Source organism: Magallana gigas, chromosome 2 (assembly GCF_963853765.1).
Source record: "Magallana gigas chromosome 2, xbMagGiga1.1, whole genome shotgun sequence".
In the NCBI taxonomy this organism is placed as follows: domain Eukaryota; kingdom Metazoa; phylum Mollusca; class Bivalvia; order Ostreida; family Ostreidae; genus Magallana; species Magallana gigas.
The window spans coordinates 17,406,910-17,417,105 of NC_088854.1; the positions used below are offsets into that span (position 1 = coordinate 17,406,910).

At 34.5% G+C, this 10,196-nt stretch overlaps 1 protein-coding gene across 1 annotated transcript; it reads right to left on the bottom strand.

Moving 5' to 3' along the window:
• Positions 1-199: 199 nt before the first annotated feature.
• On the bottom strand, positions 200-8,065 carry LOC105321895 (medium-chain specific acyl-CoA dehydrogenase, mitochondrial). The gene is made up of 12 exons (XM_011420381.4): positions 7,906-8,065; positions 7,258-7,345; positions 3,513-3,610; positions 3,006-3,176; positions 2,657-2,737; positions 2,161-2,400; positions 1,781-1,852; positions 1,593-1,661; positions 1,390-1,485; positions 960-1,136; positions 730-801; positions 200-538 (listed from the first exon to the last, which is right to left on the bottom strand). Exons 1-12 carry the CDS (start codon positions 7,921-7,923, stop codon positions 467-469), a joined length of 1,254 nt encoding a protein of 417 aa, XP_011418683.3. The 5' UTR covers positions 7,924-8,065; the 3' UTR covers positions 200-466.
• Between the last annotated feature and the right edge of the window lie 2,131 nt (positions 8,066-10,196).

Sequence of the window (10,196 nt, forward strand, 5' to 3'; positions counted from 1 at the left end):
AACATTGAGAAGAGCTACTAAGAACTAAATATATGTGTAGAACTAGATGTATTTAATTCTGCACACACTTTGAATGAGTAAATGGGATGTGTTAGTGCTCAGTGCCATATAACAGGAAAATGATAAATGTATATTAAATGCACATTTTGCACAATTTCAACGTCCCTTTCTCTAAGAATTAAATGAATAACAGACAATATTTATCATGAATCATGTTTATTTCTATAAGAAAAAAAGAAATGAGTAATGAAAAAAATAATTACTAGCTACCAGTATCAAATGATTCAAGAATATAACAAGATAAATTTATTTTAACATTTTGTTATCCCTCCAATCAAATATGCATGTAATTTGCATTGAAATAAGTTATATACGATGGAGTCAATATCTGCATAAATTACATTCATGTAGCATAGTATCACAAGCTGCCATTTAATCTGCGACAGTACCAGATTGTTTGATTATCCTAGCTATTGGCTTGTGTCAGTAATTCTCTAGATATGATTACTCTCTGAATCTGGGCTGTTCCTTCATAGATCTACAAATATATGAATAAAGTATTAGCTTGAATCAAAATCAAATATTAAAGGGTATAGGGGCCAAATTTGAGAACCTACCAGTGTTATTTATAATGTAGAACAACCACATTAAAAATGCGCAGTACTCATTACTTGACGGTAATTTATATCATAACATTAAGAAATTTTTAAAGTATGCATGATCATTTACCTGATAAATCTTTGCATCCCTCATCAGTTTCTCAACTGGATAATCAGAATTGAAGCCATTTCCTCCAAACACCTGCAAATGATATACTTTCTTTAGCATGGTAAGTATCAACACACTTGTCTTACATCAATGCACTAGAGAGAAAAGTAAAGTTCAATTGTCAGTTATAACAACCTGCACATATCAATGCATGTGTGAATATTGGAGTACATGTAGTTTGTCACTTTTACCTGTACAGCATCAGTGGCACATTTGTTGGCAACATCCCCAGCCAGAGCCTTGGCGATGGAAGCATAGTAAGTGTTCCTTCTCCCCTGGTCAATCTCCCAGGCAGCCCTCATGGTAGATAAACGGGCTGCCTCTACACCAATGGCCATGTCAGCCAGGATAAAGGCAACAGCTTGGTGCTAGCAGGTCAAAGAAATAAATCAGTTTAATAAAGGCACTGTATTTTACTTCATTGTAATTCTTTTTTACATTCCAGTGCAAAAATGACATTATGACAACAGAGAAAAAACAGCCAGCATTTTTACATCTTCAAAAACAAGGAAAATGAAGAATTACGGTGGTAAATGCATAAACGCTGTATACTAGCCAAAAGAGTAGAGATAATATATGTACTCAGACAAGCACATATACATGTATAAACATAAATTTTACCTCACAAATGAGTTTTCCCATCGTTTTCCTCTCCATGGAGTACTTGGTGGCTTCATCCAAAGCCCTCTGGGCCAAACCTACAGCCCCAGCAGCCACCTGCCAATACAAACAAGTCAATCAAACTTTTGTGTGTATAGGTAGTCTTACACAACTACCATGGAATATGTAGTGCTGTGATAAAGTTTCCTGTCACTATTACATACCGGTGGTCTTGTCTTATCAAATGCTCCCATTGCAACCTTGAATCCCATTCCTTCTGAGCCCAGTACATTCTAAAAATACATTTAACTAGTCAATAACCATACATGTACCATAACCAATATTTATAACAATTTATATTCCATGCTGCTTAAGCCAGACATTTCTGCTCAATGCCTCACTGTACACAGACCTCTGCTGGAACAACCACATCCTCAAAAGTGATTCCTCGGGTATCAGAAGCTCTCTGTCCCATATTCCACTCCTGAAATCACAAGATCAAGGTATCTTAATTTTTATATGATATAGTTTTGATACAATTTTAATAAGATTAACAGTTTAAACAACTGGAACAAGTTACATGTACCATTAATTAACTGTCAATTCTACATATAATTGCCATCCCAAATAACTTATTTTGAAAAGCAAGTTTTGCAACAAATAAAAGAAAAACAAAAGGGGTTGTTCTACATTCATATGTATCTTTTTGTTGATTTCTGAAGGAAAATGAAGAATATTCAAATTCACAAATATGTAACATAAACAATTTAGGGCTTGAAGTTGACCCCTGACCTTTCTGCCCACTGTGATTCCGGGGGTGTCTCTGTCCACAATAAACCCTGTGAAGGCTTTGCCTGCAGACGTCTTTGGGTCTTCTGCTGTCCGGGCCAAAACAAAGTACCAGTTAGCATGTCCGCCATTTGTAATCCACATTTTCTGGCCATTGAGAACATAATCATTCCCTTTTTTGACCGCTCTGGTCTTGATCCCTGCTACATCTGATCCTGCCCCTGGTTCTGTCACACAGTATGCCTGAGTAAAGAATCAATTGACACCTCAACCTTTCATCAAATGTATGTGTTATCTCATCATATACAGTATATTGGTAAATAGCAATGAAAATAATCACTTAAAAAAATGTGTTGATGATAATTTATTTAACTTATATACAGAGGGATCCTAGTTTATCCATTAAAAGATTTGTTGAAAGGTTATAGAAAATATTTTCAATAAAATACAACAGTTGAATACATATTAAATAATATTATGTTTATTTTTATCAACTCACACACATCAATGGCTCCTCGATCATACGAGTGAGGTATTTGTCCTTTTGAGCTTTGTTACCAGCAATTATCACAGGCATTTGCTATGGATTAGAAATGTTGTACATGGGTATATCTATTAAATATATATATAAATAAACCAGAGAAAAGATTAAGGACATCTCTTGTTTATGGTCTGTAATTATTTCTTCCTCTTCTTAAGTTAAAGAGGCTTGGTGGGCAACAAGTTACCCATCAGATCTTTCTTAAATTTTCAGATATGATTTAAAAAGCTGAAAAGTCTAAAAACAAACATAACCATTCTGCCCTCTATATAAGTACAATTGTTGAGGTGCCTGTTTATGTAGTTACCCCTAATGAGTTTGCCTCTATGGCAGTCTGGATTCCTGTGCAGCCATAGGCCAGTTCTTCAGTGACCAGACAAGTGTCAAAGATTCCCAGGTCCAAACCCCCCTGCTCCTTGGGAATGTGCATGTTGATCAGACCAAGACTGTGAGCTTTCTTGATGATATCCCAAGGGTACTGAAAGAGATGACAATATTATAAAACATCTGATACCGTTATTGATTAGTTTAGGTAATAAGATGACGTTTCCTCAACAGTGCTTATCTACTTTTTTCAAAATCTCCTTTTATTTTTATTATTGATTTTTTTTTACTTAAGTTATGATGAAAAGACATTTTGCGATTATATAATCAACGAAATCTGTTTTCTTTTTTTTTTTGTTACTTGTAGGTATCGATAGAGGATAACCTAAGTATTGTTCTTTTGTTGTTTTTTTTGCTTCAATAATAAAAATATGACACAACACATAAAAGATAACTACCTCTGAACTTCTATTTTCAAGAGAGCACTTACCTCCCCTGTTTTATCATAATGTGGAGCATTGGGGACTATTTCCTCCCTGCAAAATTTCCGGGCCAAATCTTTATACTCTTTCTGTTCATCTGATAATTCTGTTTAAATAAAGCAACAACAAAAAATCAATGATGAAACAAAATATCAGGATATAATTAAAATATGTGAATTCAGATAATGTAAATATCATGAGCATATTTGCTTGGTATTTATTATACAGACAATATGGTAAATTCATCCCCATCTTTGCTCCACATATTTGTAACAATGAATGCATGCCAAGCAGTAATGGACCCATATTGAAACAAATAGCCCTTGAAAATCCTTTAGACAGATCTTTAGCTGTTCAAAAGGCTAATGTCCCCATGCAGGGAATGGTTTGCATGTTAACTAAGCAAATTTTTCTGCTCCTTTTCTTTCAGGATATTATCTGTTATAATTACAGTGACAAAGTGTTATTAGTGTCAATCATTTGAAAAATATCTGACATGTGACTGCCTGCTTGGTAATGGAGAAACTCACCTCATAACCATACCAGTTTATTGCCTTAGCTTATGGTGGCTAATATATTGGGACTTTTGCTTATAAAGTAGTCCATGAGGCATTTGAAATACTTTGTCTATTTTGGAAATTTAAGAAAAGCACTACAAATCCTTGAACATCAAGAACTTATAAATTTCAGTAAAACCTCTTTTTCAAACTTAATAATCGAAGAAAAATTAACATTTTGATTTTCTTCTGATTACAATACATGGCATTACATGGGTTCTTCATATTTGGCCTAAAAATATCAATGCCCTTGAAAAGACCACATGAAACAAGCATTCTGAGAGTATTGCATAAGCAATACACGTCCCTTACTGGTTTGTGGAAATTGTGAAAACAATGTACTGTTATGCAGAATATCAAACCCGAACATTAAGAAAATTGGAATATAAAAAATTAATTTTCTCGAAAATATGTCAACCAGACGCTACAAAAGTGTAAACTTGATCTGTAGTTTGACATTTTGAAGCTGTTCAGCAAATTTCATATCATTCCTCAAACTCATAAAGAAAATCAAAGTACTGAAGAACTGACGGGAGTTGATTTTGTCGATGCTTATTTATTTTAAAATCAATGGTATGTTATTTTGCATGACAAGTACATGTATACGTAGTTTCTAATTTGAATTACGCATATTTTTATAATATGAATTTTTGAACTTTTTCGACTAGAATGTCGAAAAACCTCCATATGAATCATGTTAAATAATATTTAAAGATAAAATTAATTCAATCAAACTATGTATTAGTGGTAGAAATATTTCTCGAAAATTGTATGGATCCAAGCCATATTGAACTCTAGTCTCGTTCAACCAAACGCTCGGCTGACACTGTAAATCTCCGACAAGGGTTTACGGAGACAGCCGAGCGTCGAGTTGAACGAGACTATATTGAACTCTGGCGTAGGAATACATACGACTACAAAAAATATTTAAATTGTTCGTACCATTTAAAATCTGACAATTTAAAGGTATTTGTAACTAAGGTTCCTTGAAAAACAATGCTTTAGCATACATTACATCGAATTCATCAATTATCTTCAAGAACTATTTAAAGTCTTGTCAGGAGCAATGATTTGTGCTGAGGTCCAAACACTGTTTCACTTTCGGTTTGTCCGAGTGACTGCATAGGAGAGTTGATTAAAAATCAACTCCCAAAAAGTGTGGAAAACTGAAGTGGGACAGACAGACGGACGGACAGACGGACTGACGGACGCAGAGGAAAGCTATAGTCCCCTCCGGTGAAAACTGGTAGGGGACTAATAAACTATTAATGGAATAATTCTTAAAGGATCTTGTACCAAGAGAGTGCAGCAAATTTCAAATAATATCATTTAATGAACTGATGAACGATCTGTCTGAACTCATTGTTTTTAATTAAATCTCTTTTCAACCAATTCATGTTCCAATGAATCTTTTTTTTCTTTTTTCTTTTTTTTTTGGGGGGGGGGGGGGGGGGGGGCTCATCTAAGCTTAAAGCTCATCTTTCATATATTTTCACAATTCATCTTTTTTCCTAAATCCAAGAACCAATTTTAACCAAACTAGGCAAAAAGCAGTCTTGTGTGAACGGCTTTCAAGGTGTCTTTTTTTCAGGACAAGATTCATCAAAGATAGTTTAGAAACTAAACATCACTGAGATAGCGATTATCTCAAAGATCCACCGTTATTAGAGGGCGTAACAATGAAAAACATTTTAGTGGACATTGCTTTGATGGAGAATATTGAGTTAATTACCATTCTTCATCTTTTATCCACTAATCACTCTATCAGCAGATAGGGCCAAGGGAGAAATAGACTTGGCAGACAATGATTTCACACAGGTCTGCTATAACCTCTGACTAGGAAACTTGGTTCATGGTCTCTACAAACTCTGCAGGTAGAGGCAGTTATTTAGTATTGTCAGAGACATAAATACAGAGATTGGCAACAGATCAAAATCTTGCGAAATCCCGCGTTCCCTATTGTAAAGTGTTCCCAGTTAAAATCAGTATACATGTATCTTTCTAATAAACAATTATGTCGAAATATAAACAGCTAAAACCCATTACCAAATCATTCAAAATATTATATTTTCATGAGTTTATGTCATATAAACAATAATAAAAGAGGAGTTTTAGGAGGCAGTTGGCTACTTGTCGTCAGAGATTTCGCTGATGTTTTATAGCTGGCCAATATATTTTCTGTATATTAATCTTATTTTTCATTTCTTTGTTTCAAAAATGTCTAAAAGATATGCACACTTTTCATTAAAACAATATACTTTTAAGTTTAAGATCATTATCTCAGTTTATTAAAATGTAGTTCTCGAAGTAAGGTTGGTCTCGTACCATTTTTCAACAACAAAACACGCTAATGGCGGAGTTGCCAATCTCTGTTATTTATGTCTCTGGTAGTGTCAAGGTAAGACTGGACAACTGAGAGAGAAACACTATGATATCCCATGTAGAATTTCCCAGATATCTGCTATAACCTTGACATTTGACCATGAAGCTTGTTCAAAGTTACCATACAGGTTTTATATGTAATATATCATAGCAGCATGTCAACATTTACAAACCCTGGAAGTGCTTCTAATCCAATTTGAATTAAGGTTGAATCTTATCATTAGCTTTATGCCATTGTCAAATTATGGAAGACTTCCTAATTTCTCAAACTTCTCCCTATTTTTTCTGTCAGAGGGGATTGAAGTCTCCCTAAAATTTTGCCCTAGGTTGGTACCTGATATCTGTAGGTGGAAAGACAAGTGAGACAGTGAAGTGTGTAGCAATGTACACATGTATCACTGTAAATCCACTTATTTTAATAAAGTAATCTACAGCAACTGTGCAGGCTCTTTTAAATACATGTAGTAACTTTGCAAAGATTACTCTCTGAATTTCATGATCCCTCATAACAAACCACTGCCAATATATGTCCTCTCAATCTTACTTAGAGAGTCGGCAAGCTATACAAGATGATGTGAATTTTGACCTACAAACTGACTAGTTTCATAAATTCTTGGAATTTCTTTAACACGGGCTGTTTAATTACTTCCAATTCAACTTTGAAGTTTCATCCCAACTCAAATGATGTCACACTGCCAAATATTTTACAGCACACCAATCAGCAAACCTAAAAAAAACTATACAAACATCTAACCTGCTGATGAGGGTCTGTTTTGGGATTTTTTTTTTCAAAGCATTGATTTATATTTTATACCAAAATTTACTCCTGCGGAGGCCCTTGTTGTGACTGAGAACTGTCTCCTTGAACCATGTCGTAATAAACAGCCAAACTTCTTTGGTAGCTACAAAGCAAGTTAAACAATTTTAGTCTCTGTTTTAGAATTTAATTTACATATACTGAATAGCTCTTTTCAAAATGAACTAGATCCCCTATTAAAAACAAAACAAATGCTTAAGTTAAAATTGATGATTTATTATTTTATTTTTTCAATTTAGAAACTTTTTTGTCATTGATCATGCATAATTCTAGCACATGCGATTACAAAATTAATTAATTGGTTAATTAATTAAAAGGCCTTGACTGTAGAAAAAGCGAAACACTTTTGCTGTTTATGCTCACAGCGTTTCATAACTGGCAGATGACATAACTTCAGTTGTTTATAAAACAAAGTGTTTATACCATTTCCAAATGGTTTCATTTGATGTAATCTTTGTTTAAAAAAAACATATGATTAATTTCTTAAATATTTTTGCTTACTGCAGTTGCATAGGTAAATAATATGAAAAACGTATGAAACTGAGAGGGTCAAAGTTCGAAAAGTAAAGGCAATTCGAACTTATGAACTTATTTTTGTTTATACAGACGCAACGTGAAAATTTAAAAGTTAACATTATGCATTACCTGCCTTAAGGTTGTCATTGTTTTACTTCTTTTAATATATCCTTAACTTTCCGAATTATGGTTTTCTCCAGTGTTATAATGACAGTTATTCAACTTGGTCTCTCCCCGTTTTGTTGTCGTGCACGAAATGGTAGCGTACGTAGTTCGAGCCCGATAAAAATATAATGATTGACGACGGGCTGCCCCCACCCCACCCCCCACTTAGATTTACATACAAAAAATAGAATTAACATGGAGTTGCCCCCCCCCCCTTCCACTTTCATAGGACCATGTAAAAAAATTGAATGAAATATAAGGAAATAAGCAGTAAAATTGAAGAATTGAAGTTAAAGGTATACTTGCTGCCCTTTCAAAAACGATGCTACGTGCCTGTAGACAAAGCTATTCGATGGAATCAACCGTGTATCAATTAGGCTATCTTATTTGAAATGAATTTTAATTTTCGATACTGATAATAAGAGTAGTATAGGGAGTAGCATTTCCTGCTGATCCTGAATGACCCTGAGATCCTGACCAGAGACATAAATAAAATCTGGTTGACACAGTTATATAAAAAATATAGAACAAGTCAACAAAATCGAAGACTCAATAATGGAGAATCTTCGGAGTCAAGAAAACACATACAATTGTCATTTATGTCTCTGTCCTGACCATACAGTTGTTTTAAAGGCTATAGCGTGAGAAGAAGAATATTTCAATCTGAAATGATCAGCATTCTGGAGCAATAGAATTTCTAAATGAAGTTAACTGGTTAATGAACAGTTGAATTTGAAGCATGCTGATCAGGATCCTGGCTGTGACTTGTTCTAGGTCCGAACAGGTGTGTGAAAGTCAGTTACCAATTATTATCAGATAATGGGGAGACAATATTTGAGTAAGAAATACACATGCATTACATATGTAATCATATTGATATGATTTTAATTGACTTCATTTGTAAATGTGTTGAAACTAGTTAAGACATATCAACGGCGTAATTAAGTAACAACAAGTCATTGCCGATTAAGGGGGGAGAAACATTAAAAGGGAGCCAGTTTGAAGGTGCGATTACTCTATCAAAATTTTGTCTACAGCTTTTTTGTTCTACGCAGAGGGAGAAATTATCAAGATGTCCCTGAAAGATTTGACTACTATCGAGTTCGTTGAAGAGTGGGCCGAGAAATATGGTTTGAAGAATCACCCACTGGTTGAAGAAAAATTAGAAGAGTTGAGAGCAGAAAGGGTAGAAATTAGGTAAGTGTTTTATATTTAACCTCTCTCTCTCTCTCTCTCTCTCTCTCTCTCTCTCTCTCTCTCTCTCTCTCTCATATTTTGTCCCCTTCTTTCTGTTAAAGTGTTGCCTGATAATGATGATGAGGTGACAAGGATGAAAATCGGCACAGGAAAAGAGCAATCTCCATGGCAAGTCTGTTCCCGTTTTCAAAATCTCTTACTTGTTGAAAAATGTACACTAGTTTGTTGTATTGTTTCACATTTTTGAAGCAGATCTTTTTTTGTATGTGTGTAGATCAACGCAGTTATGCGCGGTTCCGACGCAAGACTCAGAGTAAGAATTTTGATGTCTCATAAACTTTTATTTTATTTCATTTTTTATAATATGTTCCATGTAAGTCTATTATGTATCTGTTATGCATTTCCTATTAATTGTAGAGACGAGTTTGCTGTGCAATCGAGTCCTGTCGTATGGTTGTCTTCGTTTCAATGACCGGATAAACGTGTCATTTTCTTGTAGCAAATGTAAAAAAAAAAATTCTTACAAGGCAAATGCCAAACGATACGAAGCTTAAGCGAAGTGCAATGCAGGGGATCAAAACTCCCTAAGCACAGTATTTTTAGAAAAGATTATATCAAGGCTTTTTCCAAGTGCGGATTTTGCTTGAACCAAAAAAAAGAATATTTGAAAAACATCTCTATATCTAAGTCTTATTTAAGATGTTTGGTTTACATAGTTTATGTATTAGAACCCTTTTTAACAAGAGCTTGGACTTTCAGTGGGATGGTTTATCTAGTTTGCTCATCAAAACAAGCTGTCAAACATTGACCTCATTTCTTATAATTCGCTAAGAGAACCTCACCAACATTCATAGACTGTCAAAACCGCTGCTCTGCTGTGTGAATCTGACGCTGTTTCAGCGAAATATACATTCCTGGATGAAGTCGGACGAGTGTCATTGCGTTCAATGTATGCATATCTATAGCCAATGACTGGACAGTTAACCATTAGTAGCGCCTTCATCAAATCGGAGTTTATCACGCTCTGCTCAAAGTCCAAGCTCTTGTTAAAACGGTTC

Excerpts from the sequence above, each read along its gene's own strand:
- LOC105321895 (XM_011420381.4), bottom strand. Across the intron at positions 2,401-2,656 it reads TCGAGGAGCCATTGATGTGT|GCATACTGTGTGACAGAACC; the intron begins GTGAGTTGATAA and ends TTCTTTACTCAG. Across the intron at positions 802-959 it reads GTGCCACTGATGCTGTACAG|GTGTTTGGAGGAAATGGCTT; the intron begins GTAAAAGTGACA and ends TATCATTTGCAG.